At 29.1% G+C, this 21,113-nt stretch overlaps 2 protein-coding genes and 1 long non-coding RNA gene across 10 annotated transcripts in view; 1 reads left to right on the forward strand and 2 right to left on the reverse strand.

Moving 5' to 3' along the window:
* Nucleotides 1-6,840: 6,840 nt before the first annotated feature.
* LOC106820749 lies at nt 6,841-8,082 on the reverse strand. The gene is made up of 2 exons (XR_001395650.1): nt 7,891-8,082; nt 6,841-6,893 (listed from the first exon to the last, which is right to left on the reverse strand). It is a non-coding gene; the product is annotated as an uncharacterized LOC106820749 (long non-coding RNA).
* A 52-nt stretch (nt 8,083-8,134) lies between these two features.
* On the forward strand, nt 8,135-17,017 carry LOC106820738 (probable 2-oxoglutarate dehydrogenase E1 component DHKTD1, mitochondrial). The gene is made up of 10 exons (XM_014825282.1): nt 8,135-8,158; nt 9,310-9,441; nt 9,839-9,959; nt 10,428-10,567; nt 11,438-11,594; nt 11,873-12,075; nt 13,010-13,255; nt 13,636-13,699; nt 14,667-14,752; nt 15,478-17,017. The coding sequence occupies exons 1-10, from the start codon at nt 8,135-8,137 to the stop codon at nt 15,577-15,579; spliced, it is 1,275 nt and encodes a 424-aa protein (XP_014680768.1). The 3' UTR covers nt 15,580-17,017.
* Nucleotides 17,018-17,274: 257 nt separating this feature from the next.
* LOC106820755 (pirin-like) overlaps nt 17,275-21,113 on the reverse strand; it is a 34,766-nt gene continuing 30,927 nt past the window's right edge. For all 8 annotated transcript variants that reach the window (XM_014825311.1, XM_014825305.1, XM_014825303.1 and 5 more), the window contains 4 exons: nt 19,643-19,849; nt 19,347-19,476; nt 18,690-18,839; nt 17,275-18,472 (listed from right to left, as the gene is read on the reverse strand). In XM_014825311.1, the coding sequence (XP_014680797.1) occupies nt 18,342-18,472; nt 18,690-18,839; nt 19,347-19,476; nt 19,643-19,849 (618 nt within the window). In that variant the 3' untranslated portion in view covers nt 17,275-18,341. The remainder of the gene's footprint in view (nt 18,473-18,689; nt 18,840-19,346; nt 19,477-19,642; nt 19,850-21,113) is intronic.

A 21,113-nucleotide genomic window follows, 5' to 3' on the forward strand; every position in this document is an offset into this window, starting at 1 on the left:
GCACGCATGCACACATGCACACATGCACTTGTACATGCACGCACACACAGGCATGCACACACACGGACCACATATGTTAGCCGTTGGAAATTCGGATACATAGGAATGATTAAACTAAAGAAAACCATTAAAACTCCGCACTTTTTAGACATGGATGAATTATAGCGCAGTCAAATGGATATGAAAGCATATCTGAAATGCTTGTTTGGTCACAGTTCAATAACAACTGTATGAGTTGAAAGAGACTATAATGATCTGCAGTGGCAAATTAAGGTTGGATGAAAATTCAGTGGCTAGCCATCCAGCATTCCATTTGACTACAACCAGTCTCAATCAAAACGTCACTGAGGTAGAGTATGTGTGTCACAATCTTTTGTACTGCCAGTTCATAGGGTGAAGTAATTGTAGAGACATTACATTAACTAGCTACAGACACTAAAAAATGTTAAACAACGTAATCAGACAATAGGCTTTTGTTCACTCATATAGTATCACTGAATAAAAACACATCACTCTATACCTAATTCACATATTAAAATCTCTATCATTATTATAAATAATATAATTAAATAATCATAAATCCTAGACTCATGTGATTAATATATGGAGTGTAGTTAATCAATTATGCCTATTGTCTGTATTAACGTTTCAATATATATTTATGCATATTAACATTTATTTTTATGTTGTCATTGTGCTTAGTTTAATAATATGTAAATTCTTATATAATAACTCACCTTTGTTAAACGTAGGTTCCATGTTATATTACAACCAGTATAGACATAACTGGAACTATTTTATTAAAAATTATTATTTATATAAATATATAAATAATATAAATACAATAATAATTATATAATTTTATTAATATATTTATATTAACATGAATTTATAATATTTATATATTTTGATTAATATGTTTTATATAATATATATAATATATATATATATTATATGTTGATTATATTATAATTTAATATATTAATTAATAATTAATAATATATTTATTTATATTATATATATATTATTATTATATTAATATATATATTATAATTATAATAAATTATTTGATATTTATATATTAACATATAAGATAATAATATAAATATATATATATAATATATAAAATTATAATTTATATATATATATTATTATATTAAATATATAAAATATTATAATTATTTAAATAAAATTAATATATATATTAATGAATATATATATTTAAAATTATATTTATATTATTAATATTAAAATATATTATAAATATTTATATATTATTTTTTAATTAAAAATTAATATATATATTTAAATTTAATATATTTATATATATTATTTATAATTATATATAATATATTATATATTATTATAATATTAATTTATATTTATAAATATATATTTAAATTTATATATTAATAAATATATATATATAATTATAATTAATTATATATTTATAATTTATATATTTTATATATATTATTATATATTATTTATATATATATTAATATAAATATTTATTTATATTTATTATAAATTAAACTATATATATATTTTATTAATTATATATTATTATAATAATATTTTTATATATAATAATATATTAATATTCAATATAAATATATTAATTATTATATTATATTATAATATATATATATATATATATTTTAATAATATAAATTATATAATATATTAATATAATATATATTTATATCATATAATTTAATATATTTTATTAATTATATATTTAAATATATTATATTATATAATATTATTTATTATATTAATATTATTAATATATATAATTATTATTATAATTATTTTTATTATTATATAAATTATATTATTAATATACATTATATTATTTTATATATTATATATTTATTTATAATGAAAATATAATAATTTTAATATTCTATATATTAATATTATTATAATAATATATTTATTATTAATATTATGTATATTATTATATTTTTTTTTTGTTTATATAATTTATATATATATATATTATCATATATAATATTATATATATATAATTTATAATTACTTAATATATATAATTATTATAATATAAATATATAATTAGTTATAATATATAAATATATTATAATTAAATATATTATTATAATATATTATATATTATATAATAATATTTAATATATATTAATATTATATAATATAATTATAATTATAATATATATTATTAATATATTTAGATATAATAAAAATAATAAATCATATTTATAATTATATTATACTATTATAATATATAAATTATAAATAATATTTAATATATATTATAAATCAATATAATTAAAAATATAATTAATATATATAATTTATAATTATTTATAAATATATATATATATTATTTAATTATTAATTTAATTTAATTAATATAATTATTATTTATTATATATATATATAATATTTTAAATATATATATATTTATAATTATATATTACTATATTAATATATAAATAATATATACATATATTATTTATTATATATATATATATAATAATAAATAATTATTTATTAATAAATAAATATAAATTTATTATAATTATATGATATTATATTATATATTTTATATTAATATAATTATATATAATATTATATTATTATATAAATAATTAATATTATTATAGTATTTATTTAAATATCATTATTAAATATTTAATTTATATTATAAATATTATATTAATTTTATTTCTTATTTAATATTTTTATTATAATAATATTAATATTTATATTTTTAATATATATATAATTTAATATATAAATATTATTATATTATAATATATAAATAATTATTTATATATATTTATAATAAATATTATAATTATATAATATATATATTAAATAAAAATTAATATTATTAATTATAATTATATATATTTAGTATATAAAATTTATTATTTAATAATATTATTATATATTTATTATTGTATAATTTATTATAATATTATAATATTATGATATTAATTATTTAAATATAAATATTTATATAATAATATATTTTTTATAATTTTATTTTATTTAATATATTATTAATAAAAATATATATTATTATATTATATTAATATTATTTATATATTATAATATAATAATATTATTATATATATAATATAAATATATTAATATTATTAATTATATATAATATTAATATATCATATTATTATTTATTATATATATATATATATTATATTATATATAATTATATATTATAATATAATATAAATTAAATATATAATATTAATTTTATATATATATTATTAAATTTTATCATTTTTTATTATAATTTATATATATATATTAATATATAAGATAATAATATATATATATAATAATATATTATCTATATATTATATTAATATATAAGTAATATAATTTATATATTATATATATATAATATTATATATATATATATTATTTAATATTATTTATAAATTAATATTAAAAAATAAGTATATATTATATAAATTTATATAAAATTTAATTATTTATATATTATTATATATATTATATAAAAATTATTATACTATAATCATGAATATATCATTATATACTAAATATTTTTTTAATATTAATATATATTAAATATATATTATATATATAATTTAATATAATTAATTATATAATATTTTAATTTATATAATTTATATAAAATAAATTAATATATATTTATATTATTTTAATAAAATTATTATTTTATATATATAAATGATATATATATAATTATATATAATATTATATATTAATATATTAATAATATCTAATATATAATATAAATATATATAAATATATAATAATAATATTAATACTTATATAAATTAATTTAATTTTATATATTTTAATTAATATATATATTATAATATAATAAATATTATATATTATAATATATAATAATAATATAATATATCATTAATATATATCTATATAATATTATATTATTATATTATATATAATTTAATTAATTTTATAATTAATATATAAATATAAATTTATATAAATATATATATATATAATTTAATAATTATATAATATAATATTATAATTATTATATAATATATATTATATACTATATTATTATAATTATAATATAAAATATAATATCATAAATATTTAAATAATAAAATATTTAATATATATATATTAATAATTATTAAATATATTTTATATCATACTTTTATTATATATTTATATTATATATTTAATATATAATAATATTTTATATATAAATAATTATATATAAATATATATATATAATTATATTATATTAATATATATATTAAATATAAAATAATATAATATATATTAATATATAATTATTATAAATTAATATATTATTAATAATATTTATAATATACTTAACTTATATTTATTATATATAATTTTTATTATAATTATTATATATATATTATATAATATTAATATAAATTATTATTTATATTTATTATATTTAATATAAATATAATTATATTAAATCATATAATTTATTATTATTAATATATATTTAAATTATAATATAATTATATATATTATTTATATAATAAATAATAGGTTAATTTATATAGATCATAAAATATATTATCTATATATAATATTAATATTATATATTTATTAATTATAATTTATTATTACTTTATTATATTTATATATTTATATATTGATATTTTATATATAACTTTATAATATATAATATTTATATTTAATAATATAAATATATAATAATTAATGATAATATTTATTTATCTATATATTTATTTATATTTATAAAAATATAATAATTATTTATATTATATAAATATATTATTTATTATATATATATATATATATATTTTTATATAATTATATAATTTATAATTATATTAATATATAATATATAAATTATTATATTTTATATATTATTCATTATTCTAATTATATTAAAATATATATATATTATAATATAATAAATTATATTATAATATCTTAATATATATTTTAAATATATATATTTATAATATAATATTATAACTATAATATATTATTTATAATATATATATATTATAAATAAATTATACAATTATATTGATATAATAATAATATATAATATTTATATATATTATACTTATATTATTATACAATATATTATTATAATGTTTAATATTTATTATATTAAATTATTAATATTAATATAAATTATATATTATAATAATAAATTATTAATTTATATTATATTATATAAATTATTAATATCCTATATATTTTAATATACATTATTATATATATCATTTATTATATATTTATTATATATATTATATCATATAATTATATTATTATTACATTTATATATTATTATATTTATATATATATATATAATATAATTAATATAGTTATATATATTATAATATTATAATATAATATATATTCATATATCATATATATATATAATATTAATTATATATTAATTATAATTATTATATAAATTATATATATAATATAAATTATTATTTTAATATAAATTATATATATATATTTATTTATATAATATAATATCTAATTATAATATATATATTATATTATATATATAATATAATTAATATATATAATATATATAATATATTATATTATAGTAATATATAATATTTATATTTATATTATTATATATTTAAATTAAATAATATTATAATATATATTAATTATATAATTTATTATTATATCTATTAAATTATTATTATATTATATATATTAATATTATATAATTATATATATTAATTATAATATCTAATATATATATATATATAATATTTATTTAATATATAATATATATATATATAATATATATAATATCTAATATATTATTTATTAGATAATAAATAAATATGTATAAATGATATATATAATAATATATTAAATATTTTATATTTTTTATATATTATTATTTTATATAAAATATAATAATTATTTATATCAAATTATTTTATAATAATAATAATATTATTATATTATTACATATAAATATATTAATATAATAATTATTATAATTATCATATAAATTAATATAATATACAATATATCATATTTTAAATTTATTATTAATATTTATTTCTATAATAATATATATATATATATATATTATATATATAATATAATATATTATATATTTATATTTTTTATATATAAATATATAATAATTTATTATTATATTATTTAATTAAATTCAAATATAGTAATATATTATAATATATATTATATTAAATACTATATATAATATATATATATATTTTATTATATATTATATATAATATAAATAATTTATATATATTAAATATAATAATTATTATTATTAAATTATATATTTATATATATATATAAATATATATATATATAATATTAATATATTTATATATTATATATATAATTATATTATTAATAATAATATATATAATTTAATTAGTTTATATATTTATTATTAAATTAATTTATATTAATATTATATATTATATAATATATATTAAATAATAATTTATATATTATTTTAAATTATATATAAATTTATATATTAATTAATAATATATTAAATATAATATATAATTATTATATTATAATTATAATAAATTTTATATATAATTTTATATAATATATATATATTTATTTAATAAAAAATAATATTATTTAAATATAATATATATTTAATATATTATATATTTATCATATATAATATAATTATATTATTAATATAAATAAATATTAATTAAATATATATAATATTTAAATATAAATACGACATGCTTATTCAACATCACCTTTGGAGTGTAGTTGTTCATTTGTTCGTGGTGGTCATTCAATTCTTTATTGTAGTCACCAACAGTTTTCTGTACTTCCTCCTGAGACAGAACGTTTTCTTCCTGAAAGCCATTGAATATATGCCATCAACCAATGCTAGAACTTGCATAATAGTTGTTGATCTACATCTCACATCATTTCACACATAATTTCTTATAGATTCTCATAGATATTCCTCGGCCTGTAGGAAACACACAAGTCTCAACTTACTCAACAATACTCAAGTTATCTTCAAAGTTCAGTCGGATTTCTTTTAAAACATTAACAACATCATTGTTCATGGTTAAATCCTTAAACTGAACTGTCAAGGTAAATAATTTAAGGATTTAACCATAAACAATGATGTTATTAAATACTTCACTTAGGTTTAGATCGCTTTTTTATTTATTTCTACATTTAAAACAAGAGCCGCAGGGCGTCTGGGTTCATCTGAGGTCTGTTGCTACGGTTATAAACGTAACATTTAAGTCGTGCGTAGTGACACGTACCTTTGTTAGGCGCAGATATGCAGATACGCAGTTGCGTACACATCATTTCAGCAACCTTCTGCATTCTGCATATCTCCCAAATCCCATTGGTTGATACAAATCGCGTGCCTGAAACTTTTGTTTTATGGTGCATTGTGACCCTAACCCTAACTCTATTAAAAAAAAATTATTTGTTGTTATGAAATTGTGTAAATAAATCCTGTAAATATTTACCTTAATTGGAAAGAAATAGTTAAATGGATAAAGATAGAAAAATACAGAAAACAGGTAAATAATAAAAAATCTGATGGGATTCGATCCAAGGACCTTTGAGCCGTAATCCTGTGCTTCAGCCGTGTTCCGTGGCTTTCCAGATTATGGATGTGCCATGAATATGAGAACACTGTGACATCATTGAGGCAGTTCAGGAATCCATGTTTAACCCTCTTCTTGACGGACGGACGGACAGACGGACAGACGCACGGACCAACGCACGCTCATGCGATTCTACAAGCTGCATCTGACGAAGTCAGATGAGCTAAAAATCCATCAACAAAGCATGTGTTTTAAAACCGACTACTTTCATACTTACGACCAGCTGTTCGGAATACATGTCTGGAACACTCTGACGATCATTAATGATCTTGTACATGCCGGGGTTCGTAAACATTGCGTCGTCCAGTTCGTTATGTCCCCAGCGACGCCAACACATCAGGTCGACTATGACATCTTTCCGGAACAGTTGCCTAAAGGAAAGCGCCAGTCTGCATGCTCTCACCACCTTCCCTCTTCCTATCCCGCTGCCCGCACTTCTTTCGCCCACATCTGCCCCCCTCATGCCATTCTCTTTGGGCCGTCCGGTTGTTCCCCCTCCTCCACCGTACTCTTCTTACGCGGACCCTGCTCCCTCTGCGTCCGCCCTCTTTTTCCGCCCCGCCTTCCGTCCTTATGCTCCCCACGCTTGCCGCCCTCTCTGTCGGCTTTTGCCTGCCCCCCCTCTCCGCTTCTGCGTCCGCCTGCTCCTCCTCCTTCTCCGCGCTCCCGCCACCCCATACCTTTGTGCGGCTTCCTCTGCCGGTCAACCCTTCTCGTGGCGGTCGGCCCCCTTCCCCCCCGTCCCTCTCCCCCCCTGGACCTTTTTTCTACTTCCCCCCTTCGCTTTTCCCCCTGTGGTCCTCGCCCTCCCTCCCTTGCCCGCCGTCCCTGCTCCCCGACGCCGGCCCTCCTTGAGCCTGATTTTCTCTCCGTCCTTCCCCTGCCGCCAGCCCCCCCTCCCCCCGTCCCGCCTTGCCCGCCCCCGTCCCTCTGGGTCCTCTCGCTTCTCCCTGTCTCCCTGCGGCGTCCCCCTCTGCCCCCTCCCTGCTTCCGCCTCTGCGGCCCTTCCCGCGTCCTGCCCCCGCCCCCCTTTCCCCTCTCCCCTGTCTGTCCTCCGAGTCGTCGCGGCCGGCCTCGCAGGCCCTCCCTCCCTCGTCCCCCCCCTGTCCCTCTTTGTCCCCCGCCGTTTCCCCGCCTTCCCCCTCCCCCTGCTCCCCGGCCCTCCTCTTGTTCGCCGTTTCCCTGGCCTCGCTTCCGTTCTTGTCCCTTTGGCTTTGCCTCTCCTGGCCCTTCGTCCTTTGCCCTTTTCTCCCCTTTCTTTCTCTTCTTCTCCCCTCCTTCGCCGGTCCTCGCACTCTCTCCCTTTGGGCTTTTCCCCCCCGTGTCCTTCTCGCCTCCCCCCCCCTGGCTTCCGCTTCCTTTGCCCCTGTTTCTGGTCTGCCTCCGCTCTCTGTGTTTTCGCGCTGCCTGCCTCTCCCTTTCGCCTGTCTCCCGCTGCCCTGTTTGCGTTTTTTCCCTTTTTCCCGCTTTTTCCTTTTTTTTTCTCCCCCCTGGCTCGCCGTCGGGCCTCGGCCCTCGGCCTCGGTTGGATGTGTGTGCATGCCTGTGTGTGCGTGCATGTACAAGTGCATGTGTGCATGTGTGCATGCGTGCGTGCGTGCGTGTGTATAACCTAACCTACTTGCTTCACCTGTAGGCCACTCACCTGGAAAAACAGTGGGCAGGAATGGTGCAGGCCCCACATGAAATCCTAACCTGGGACACTGGCATTAATATGGACCTGCTTCGATATATAGGAGCCAAATCTGTTCAGTACCCTAAAGACTTTGTGAGTGTGATCATGTAAGAAGTAGTCCTTTATCTAATGTATTTATCTATACAGTGAAATTCATTGGGATGGCAAAAAACCCTAAATTTTTCAACTACATAACAGCCAAAAAGCACTTATTTCTTTATTCGCACTTGTTAGAGTTAATTTTACGACTCTGTAGCGATGTTTGTGAATAAATGCAAGGTGTTAACACAGGAACACAGGTTGTGTCAATGACTTTGAACTAGAAACCATAAATTTACGCGACAATTCAATGAGGCCACGTTTCCGTCATGTGTGCACGTTGCTTTGGGTTACATCGGTTTTAAGGATCTTGGGTGTTTTTATGCTGCTGCAACTTAAGGATATTTGCACCGTACGATGATGATACACGGATGTCAATATTTTTGTTTAGGTGATACATAAAACCCTAAAGAAGCATCACGTCGCAGTCCGGTTAAAACAGCTCGAGGAAGGAACGTCACTCGACTGGGCAACAGCTGAATCTATGGCAATCGGTTCTCTGCTCATGCAAGGTAGGCGCTTTAATTCCATTCCCATTCAACTTGAATATTTAACCTATTTAACTTGTATAATGTCAGAATGTTATACTATAATGGTTTCAGACATACATGCCTGCAGTCTATCTCTGTCTGTCTGTATTTCTGTCTGTATTTCTGTATTTCTCTCTATCTATCTAACTATTTCTCTCTGTCTCCCTTTGTATATATATATATTATTTATATAACACCTGTTCAAAGAAGGTTATGAGTCCCACTCACTTTGTAACAACACAATTAATGTGGGATGAAGCATGATACATTGGCAAAATGAAGTTTATGAGAAAGTTACAGACCTATGCAAGGTAGGGCAGCACCAGTGGTGTGTTGACGTGGATTTTGTCCATTTATCACGGCAAATACAGATGGCAATCATAGCATTTACCATTTGGCGCAGTAGTGAAACTTGGGCTTTGCAGTATTCTAGTATTTTCTTTCTTGTAGATTACAATGTGAGGCTCAGCGGGCAAGATGTGGGAAGGGGCACATTTAGTCATCGACATGCCATGTTAGTAGATCAGGAGACAAGTGAACCCTACATACCACTCAACGATGTAGCAGAAGATCAGAAGGGATATTTTGAGGTATGAGAGGAAGTATTAACTAGTAATAACTGGTACACACTCTAGGTTCTATCATTGCAGATTAATTTATATGTATATTAATGTAAATGCATGTTAAAATGTAACCAGTTAAAATGGAAAAATTGGGAAGTTCATTCATTGCTTTGTATTTATAGGGCTTGGGGTTTTACCTTCCCTTTCATTGAAATATTAAATCATTATCCAATGATTCAATTCTAATTTTTGATGTCTATAATGGCGCTATTATGTGATTATCAGGGGCCGGTTTCACGAAGCGTAATTAAGTCCATAATCATGATTAACTTTCCGTACTTAAATTGAAGTGACTGTTTCATGAAGCGTAATTAACTTTAATCATGATTAAGTTAATCACAATATTTAATTCTACTCAGGAGCATGATTAAATCCACTAATCATAATTAGTTGCTAGTAGTCCTACTAGTAGTAGTATGTTAAGTAGGCTGCACATTTTACAATTGGAAATTTTTCCCCAAGGAAATTTAAATTATCTAAGATTAGGTGTACTAATTTAGTCATTGTAATTGCAAATTAATTCCTTTTCATGTACAGAATTTGCAGGTACTTTTGGCGTTGTTTGCCATTTTGAATACAGTGTAATTTGTGCAAGTCGGCTAATTATGTGATTAGTTAAATATGTACTTAAATCGCTTCGTGAAACTGATTTTTAAGTATGATTAACTATTCATAATTACACGAGGTTAAGTATGATTAGTTATTAAATCATAATTAAAGTTAATCACACTTCGTGAAACCGGCCCCTGGTATCCCATGATTATGCATGCTATTGCTGTTATATTATCTGTAATTTTCCATAACTCACAGACTGCACCTGGTACATTTTTGTTGCAGGTTTGTAATAGCATTTTATCCGAGGAGGCAGTGATGGCATTTGATTATGGCATGAGCATAGATAATCCAACCTGCCTCTGCATATGGGAGGCACAGTTTGGAGATTTCTTCAATGGTGCACAAATCATTATTGATACGATGATCTCGTCTGGGGAGAGTAAGTGTCCCATGCTTTCTTAAGATTGCAAACATTGTTTACCTCAACTAGAATAGTCTAGTATAGTAGCTTACAGAATCACAGAGGCATCCATGCATCCATATTTCCTTTTTGCAGCCAAATATTCTCTTTTAGAACATTCTACCATATGTACAGAAATGAAGCTCCCTCATTGAATGATTTGATGATTGGTGTGTGAATGATTTTATAGAGCTTCCTGCCAAATCTTTCCAGGAGAACAGATTATATGCGATTAACCCCACGTTACATTTCCGCAGCAAAGTGGCTTACGCAGAGTGGCATGACGATACTGCTGCCGCACGGCTACGACGGCGCGGGACCCGAACATTCGTCCGCGCGGGTCGAGCGCTGGCTTCAGCTGACCGACAGCCACGACGACGCAGCCGACGGCGACCACGTCAACTTGCACGTTGCCAACCCGACCACGCCCGCTCAGTACTTCCACCTGCTGCGCAGACAGGTGCGCGACGCACGCTCTCACTTATACTAAAACTGTTATGCTTATTATTATTATTATTATTATTATTATTATTATTATCACTTATACTTTTATGCTTATACTCACACATACTTGTTGTTACTAATATCATCATGCATTTATCCACATACTTAGTACTTACTTATTACTTATATTAGATATTAATAATATATAGATAGTATACACTTATACTCACAGTCTCACACATACATTGTTGTTACTTGTACCAGCATGCTCTCATTTATATGCACACGTACTTGTTGTTACTTGTACCAGCATGCTCTCACTTTTACTCACACATACGTGTTGGTACTTATATCATCATGCTCTCATTTATACACATACTTGTTGTTACTCATATCAGCATGCCCTCATTTATATGCACACATACTTGTTGTTACTTGTACCAGCACGCTCTCACTTTTAGTCACACATAATTGTTGTTACTTGTATCATCATGCTCTCTCTCACTTACTTACTACATACTAACATACTTACTACTTACTTATTACTTATATGAGGTATGAATAATAACAGGTGCTATTGTATTAGGTATTGTTGCATACAGTACTGCTGTGCTTTGTGCACACGGTGTTGCTTGCACCAGCCTCGTGGGTCTTGCTTGTAGTAGTCTGTCTTCCATGAGCCATCATTGATGTGTGGTTTAGCTCGTCAGCTTTATAGTTGGAAATTATAGCAGAATCGAGTTTATCGAGGTAACTGTGGCAAGTGTTTGAGTTACGGGTAATTAGGTTTTACAACCTTTTGCGGTAAATATATCAGATTATTGAACGTTTTTTACATCCGTATATGACAAATAAGAAATAATAGCAGATAATGAGTTGGCAGTGAGGTCTATCAAATCAAACGTGCGTGAATTCAAAAGATAATGATGTGATTTATCTTTGCATTACAGATGGTAAGAAACTACAGGAAACCGCTGGTCGTCTTCTCTCCAAAGACGTTATTGCGGTTGCCGGCGGCGACTTCAAGCATTCTAGAGATGGCGCCCGGTACACACTTCCAGCCTGTGCTCTCCGATGAAGCCGCCGATAGTGGTGCTGTCAAGAAGGTGGTGTTCTGCAGTGGCAAGCACTTCTACGCACTACAGAAACAGAGAAGTGCGATTGCTGCCACCGATACTGCGATAGTCAGGGTGGAGGTGAGTGCGCTATGTGCCTTGATTTAGCAGGTACAATAACACCACTAGTTTCAGTTTCGATAATCACATGTATTCTATGGTACTATTGTACTGGTGTATTTTTGTTGTCATTTGTGGAAAAAGAAGCAATGCTCACAACATACAGGAGGTGACTAGGCATTAATCCATGTACTTATCTATTACATATAATGTATCGTAATGAATTTATATACGTGATGCCTGCCACTGCATTTTTCGTTAAATACTCGGGCAGTTTAAATGTGTCAATACCTTTGCACCAGTCAACATGTAGAGTGCAAGGATAATCCAGCTCATTTGTCCTTGTACGTGTATGTTGTAGTGTGTGATTGGTAATGTAGCCAAATGTTACTTTGTTATAGGGATTGTGTCCATTTCCGATGGAAGCTCTACAGAAAGAGGTTAAAAAGTTTCCTCAGGCGAAAAGTAAGTATCTAGTGAGTGATAGGAAAGTCTCTTTGCCGTTAATGGTTGCCTGTCCGACCATCCCTCCTCTAATCATCACCAAATGGAGAGACCTAGAGAGCCGATTTTTCATAGACATGCACGTTGCCTCCTAGGTCAGGTTAGCGCACATTTGCTCTATAGTCAGATAGTCTATGCTGAAGCTTAGGCAGTCTATGTTAATGTTTGTGGTTTTGCGCTATATGCACCTGTTCCTTCACATACAGACAGATGAGCTGAATGACAGGCGGGCCGAGGCGGGCGAGATGAGTATAATGCAACAGTGGGTGTGGCCGGGGAAAGTGAATGAGACAGTGGTGGGGTAGGTGATCAGAATGAAGCAGACTGGCCGGGGGCACAGGGAAGGTAGCTGAGGGTGAGCATAAGAGGAATAAAGCAGAGTGGCTTGGGGGCGTAGGGAAGGTGGCTGGGGGAATTCCACCTTTTTAAATTGCATCTTGTCATATTTTTACTTGTGCAATGCTGGGTATCTCTACTAGTAAATTCTAGGAGCGTGTTGTTGTGTCAGTACTAATAGACAAGGCTGCAAACTTCAGTAAGCATGGGGGCAAGTGCTTCATAGATTTTGGAGAAAGAAAAAAATAATTTTGTCAAGTTAATATAAATAACTATAAAATTAAATATGATAGATAATAGCACATAATGGTTCCATCAGCATAATCGTACCTTACATCAATTATGCTATTTCTTCAAACCATCAAAAAAGTAATCTCTTATTATAATTCAGTTAGATCACCCAGCTGTGCACTTCATGCTCATTGATTGCATTCTTTGCTCAGGATACAGCCCTGTTCATATAATAACAATTAATGTACTTGGTGGGAGTGTAGTTTGCTCGACAGAATTAGAAATATTATTAACTCATGATATGGATCTTATATTATTTCGTATTGATTTGTTCTTTAATTCGATTGCTCTACCACCACAGGTTACATCTGGAGTCAGGAGGAACCACGTAATATGGGTGCCTGGTCATTTGTGTCGCCAAGATTTGAGAACTTGGTGGGAATTAAGGTAAGTGACAGTCTTCCTATAATTTGTCACAATATTATTGTTGTTAAGAAGTGTTTACTGCTCATTAAACTAGCAAAAGTAATCACTCACTTTACTAACATATTTACATAACTGTAATTTCATTACTGTTTTTATTAATATTTATTGTATCCCCTGTGACGAAGTCGGCGGGGATACTACGGTTTCATATCTGTCCAGCCGCCGCTCGCCGCCGCCGCCGCCGCAGACACTCCCTTCCGCTCTATAACTCGACCCTTAATTGACCTAGCGCGACCAAACTTGGTATACTTACACATCTTGGGGAGAAGGTGTGTCGCGTACCAAAACCAGGTCACTGCGACCTTTATTTGACCTTGGCCTTCATCATATTTCCCTTCCGCTCTATAACTCGGCACCTAATTGACCTAGCGCGACCAAACTTGGTATACTTACACATCTTGGGGAGAAGGTGTGTCGCGTACCAAAACCAGGTCACTGCAACCTTTATTTGACCTTGATCATATTTCCCTTCCGCTCTATAACTCGGACCCTAATTGACCCCGCGCGAGCAAACTTGGTATACTTACACATCTTGGGGAGAAGGTGTGTCGTGTACCAAAACCAGGAGATATTTCATTCATACTAGATCGCGGGGGATACATGTGGTTGGCGACAACTGCCATTTCTAGTTATTATTATTATTGATGTATGTGTTATCACTATTTATACGGTTGATGTTGTTTCAGTTATCCTTTGTTGGTCGTCCCACGATGCCAGCTCCTGCCACTGGCATAGGAAAGGTATTTGCAAAGGAAAGTGAAGAAATCTTAGCCAACACATTTGCATAGTTTTACAGTAAAACTGTAGTAACGTTCCATTTTTAAAAGCCGGTGAGGGTAATTATGATGATGAGGATGATAAACTAACGTGTTGAATTGTTGTGAACGCACATTTTTATGATTTATTGCTGTTATCGGGTGCTTAATAAAACAGACAGTGTGTACTATCACACTTTTGAGAAATGTGCTACATGCCCCTTAAGTTATGAATCTAACACATGAACTTAACTCCATAATTCTTCTTATCCACAATATTTAGGAGGTTGTAATAGTGTGCATGTTTTTTAAAGCCAGTTTAGCCTCGTTTAGATATTTTGACCATGTTGATTGTGAATTTGGTACACTTACATGCATTAGGAACAAACTTTACTATACTTGCTTTACTTTACTAACTATTAGGATGTACTTCTATAATCACTATAAGTATTCAGTTAAAATATATATTTACATATATAAATATATATGTAAGTAATATATTTACTATAAGTGAGATGTCATAAAATGTCACCTTTCTGCAAATGAAGTCATACGTATACAAATTAATATGGTTAATTTTAATTGAGATCTGTTGTGTTTGTATAAAATATACATTTTGCTACAATTCCATAATGGATTTTACTGGGAGACATCGATGGTGTTAACCTATGAGGTATAAGATTATATGCTTGATGGGAGCCAGTTGATATTCCTTTGTCGTGTGTTACGGTGCCAATCAAATGTGATATAATTAATTAACCCTGCCACTGTGCATGTTGTGGATGCGATGCTAATAGAATTAGTAGAAGGAACGTGTGTTGAAGAGACGTGTGTGATGCATGAAAAATGCATGCTGTTTGTAGGGAGCTGTTCACAATTATCAACATTATAACAAGCATACACGGCCCATACACCTTTTCATGACCCCTCCACCAAATGACTTTAATTGACTTTAATTGTCACATGGAAGATGAGTATTTGAAGTGTACAAACAAAAATGTTGACTTTCCAGATTTGGGGAAAAAGTATGAATTAACATTAACTTGCATTTGTAAAAGTTCACAACTGATGTTGAACTGCTCCTTCCAACGAACAGTTTGTAAGCTTGTGTTGTTGATAAATGTGATTGACCTTTTAGCTGCATTTAAATTCGCAAATGATTGTTCACTGTCCATTAATTCACTGTCACATTTCTTAGCGGTTTGTTACAATATGAATCAGTACTGCATTGCAAAACGTTTATATTGATAGTAGTAAATGATAACCATAGCTATGAATCTCCTTGGTTCGGAAAATCACTAGCAAGTTTATGCAAGTCATTTAGAGTCCATTTAAACACTCATAAGATATATATATGTAGTTATAAATTATACCTCAGCCTAACGATTAGGTGTTTCTACTACAGATTGCATCTGTCTGGTGGGTCAAAGGTGTTTTTTGCGATCATAATAAATTAACATACTCCATATAATTGCAGTGTGTTTAATTTTGTATATACCGTGTACATCTTTATATACTGCACAATATGTTGGTGGTAACAAATATCCCATGTAATCTATAAACTGATATACAGTTATTCTAATCGTATTTACAGGAAAGCATACACTCATACTAGCCTGCTAGAAGAGCATTTCTAGATGCAGCTTCTGTAGTACGGTTGCTATTTTGGAATGCTAGCTGGACAGGAAATACAGCAAATTAATTAAAGGACACATTTGAGTGCAAAAGTATTCTGCCACACTTATAAATGAATATGAGTTTTTATTTCCACATGGTTATCATACAGACAGTCTACAAGCTATCCGGATTCGTTAAAAATATCTTACCCACCCACACATAGATTCTATGCTAGCGTAAACTGCAATGATCCAACTTGCTGTGCAACATTTTATATTTATATACAAATAATTCGTTTATGCTAGTTGATTAACTACTTGAAAAGTGCACTTGGGATGGAATATTACCAGTATTTCGTAGCAAATTTTACATTGAATTTACATGATTATAATGTGCCAATGCAAGTCAGTGGAGCTTGTTTTGTTTTTTCATAAATGGACACATTTAAATTGGTTTAATTGAAGACAGCAAACATCTACAGCATGCCTCGTTTAAGCCTCACTTAACAGATTCGCATTTAATTGACATGACAAAATATTGATTAACTACTATGTAATATCAATGGGTACAGTATCGTTTAACCTTTATAGATGTCCCTCCTATATATACGTCATGTTAGACAACGCTAATGCACTGACAAACTTCGTGTGCAATACTTGCCCCTACTCTATCGTCATGCTAAATTTTCAAAATTTAATGTGATAGTCACCAAACATCCATGCAGCCATTTTTTAATCGAATATAAAACGAAAAATCACCACTCAATAATGCAGGGCTATATAAAAATTTAAGAATGGAAAACAAAATAAAGCGCTGGCAGCCCTACCACCTGAAACATGTTGAGGAGGTTTGGAGATTATAATGAGGATTACACTAAACCAATGCAACAGAAATGCTGTAATAGATCTCTTAGTAATAGGTGAAGTGAAATAAATAGTACATGTGCCAGCTATATATATTAGTATTACCCATTCAATATTCCCGATCATCATGATTAACCAATTATAATCAATCAATCACGAATCGCTTGAATGCAACCGAATATCAATCAAGGAACTCCAACCAGAATTCTCATCACAAGGTATGATGCAACCTCTACCTTGGGCTAATGTTAAAACAGTGAAAATAGTAAAAACACCTTCAGAGTGGTACAAAGTATAAATACAACTCGTAAAACTTTAAGAACTCTGTAGCAGTCTGTTACCAGATCTTGACTTCCATTTTCGGGCTCTCTCAAAGCCATTCGTGGTATTGTGGTAATCCTTGATTGTCGCCTGTATATCCTCTGCAGTGTTCATCACAAATGGTCCTTGAATATGACGTTGAAGAAACAAACACTCAATTAATATATATTTGTGCACATTACAGAATGATTTTTTAGAGGAAAATTACTTTAAGACTTCAAGTATTCAATCTTGACGTGTTACAGCATGGCAATGTTGTAGTAGTGCCACATCCATGGTATCACAACGTATAACTCTTCGTGAAGCAATTCTTCTGTACTGTTAGAAATGTATGATACTTACCATGCTGCACCACAGGTTCCCCTATAGGTTGGCCACTCAGCAGCACAAACCGAGCTGGTTTATCTCCCTTATTTTGTGCTTCCACCATCTCCCCATCTTCAAACACGACTGTACTGTGCTCTTCTACTTCCTTTACCTGTGCACTTGGTCCTGAAATACAGAATTGCCATCAGAAGCAAGGATAGGCTATGATTCCTAATCTACTTGTCTCTAGTACATACAGTCCTGGACGTAGGAACAATTTGCTAGGATGTGGGATTGCCCTGAATATGCGACTTTCTGAAATTGGTGTCTAGAACAAAAGGGTAGGACTCCAACTGTATGATCTATCTAATCAATACGACTATATTATTTTTTAAATGCCTTTAGGGTAATAGAAAACATTTTATGCCACTGGAATTCACCATAACACAGCCATACAATACAGGTAAAGAGAAAAGCAATCTCAGAGATATAATGGTACAATTAACGAGCTGTAGCGTTAGAAGTATCGTGTTTCACATGCATGCAGTACGCCCACGAATGTGCACTTGTGTAAAATTTAAACTAATTGCACCAACTTTCACATAACTGTAATATAATATCAGGAGTGAATAATATATAAACCTCTATTATTCACTCCTGATAATATATTGCATTTGACATCATGTACATTACCAAACTGTACAGTTCCAGTGAGCGTATAAACAAACGTGGTCCAGCCTTTCGGCAAAGGTAGTTTCATGTGCGCCCCTTTTTCCATCGAAATGTCAAAATAGTAGCTTGGAGTCAGCGTTCTTACTTGAGACTATAAGCAGCATATAACCAATAATCAGAAGAAAAACCACTTTCGGAACATACACCTCAATGCCAAATATAATTACCATTGTAAAAAAATACCCTGTGTGATAAACCTCCACAATTTTATTACAGATTCATATATCAATGCATTGATTATATTAGACTACGTTCACCTTCACTCCCATGGTCTCTCCTGCAATTATCTTGACAGTGACACCTTCACTTGTGACCTTCGGAATGTCTGCATCTTTAAGTTCTTGGTATGATGGCTGCACCATCTTGTCAGTTTTTTTCAGATTCACCCAAAGCTGCAGTCCAATGGCCTCTTTGTCTCCATGAGGCATCTCACTGTGCATCACGCCTCTACCTGCAGTCATCCACTGATAAAACAAGATAATATATATTATAATATATACATCAAGGGTGAATCTTGAAGAGTGTGACCTAATTATAATTCTTACATTTGCACTTCTGTGCACTGGTGTCATATGCCCTTAAATCTCTACTTAGAACCAAAAATCAGTTCATAATTATTGTTTGTTATATAATTCATCTAAAATATTTGATGAGTTGATGCAGGTCTGATTAACCAACTATAATTCTAATGACTATCAATTTGAAGCATTAAAAATTTAGGCCTCATTATTGAAACTTATACTAATGATTTAAATTACATTTAAATTCAAAGCACTGGATTAAGTATTACATGGTAATTAAGTTATACCCATTCTAAGGTGCACACAAAGAAATTAGCACATATACATACACTCTACACAGATGCGCGATGAAACAGCGATGAATTGCAAATGCACACAAGCAAACACGACGCAGTAAATGCTCTAGGAAAAGTTAACTGCTGAAATATGGCATAATAAAATGAGTGCCTTATCCTGATCAGTGCTACAAGTGCTATAGATAAGACTATGACAACCACCATTACTAACCAGATATAATTAGTCAACAATCATACAGCCTTAGAAAATGGTAGAGAACAAATAAGTGGAAGTTTGTGATAAAAAAAATTGAAATATCTGTCATTCCCCCACCTTTTAGGACAGTGCTGCAGCGTGCCTGACAGTGATCACACAGCATGCAGCATTGCATGTCACGAACAGAAGGCAGTACAAGTAGTTCACTTAGGACAGGACTACATCAAGTTGCTTACAGTTGTTGTCACTGAACTGAAACAATGACGCTAAAGTACAACATATAAAGAGCTAATAATATATTATAATAATGTATAATCATGCAGCATAATAATTCATTATAATAATACATAAGCAAACAGTAAACCAAATAGTCCAAAAACACAGCAACATTTTAATGACCTTTATTCATGCCGACTATTTTCATTAGGTGAGGGCAATAAATACACCTTAATGTCATGCTTGTTAAGAGCAAAGAATTGAGCAAGGTAAGCTTTATGCCCAGCAAGTGCGGCAAATTGCTGATGAATTTGGATTTGGCTTCCCTTCGCTGCTTTACTGGGTTTGTGATGCTACCATACATGGTAGTACCAGGGGCGGATCCAAGAATTTGCAGAAAAGAAGGGGCACCAAATGAGCAATAATGTAGTGAAATGTGGGGGATTATACGGCGAGAGAGCGGAAGCGAACCCAAAGCCCGAGGGAGCAAAGCGAGTGA

Source organism: Priapulus caudatus, unplaced genomic scaffold (assembly GCF_000485595.1).
Source record: "Priapulus caudatus unplaced genomic scaffold, Priapulus_caudatus-5.0.1 Scaffold45, whole genome shotgun sequence".
NCBI classification, from domain to species: Eukaryota; Metazoa; Priapulida; class Priapulimorpha; order Priapulimorphida; family Priapulidae; genus Priapulus; species Priapulus caudatus.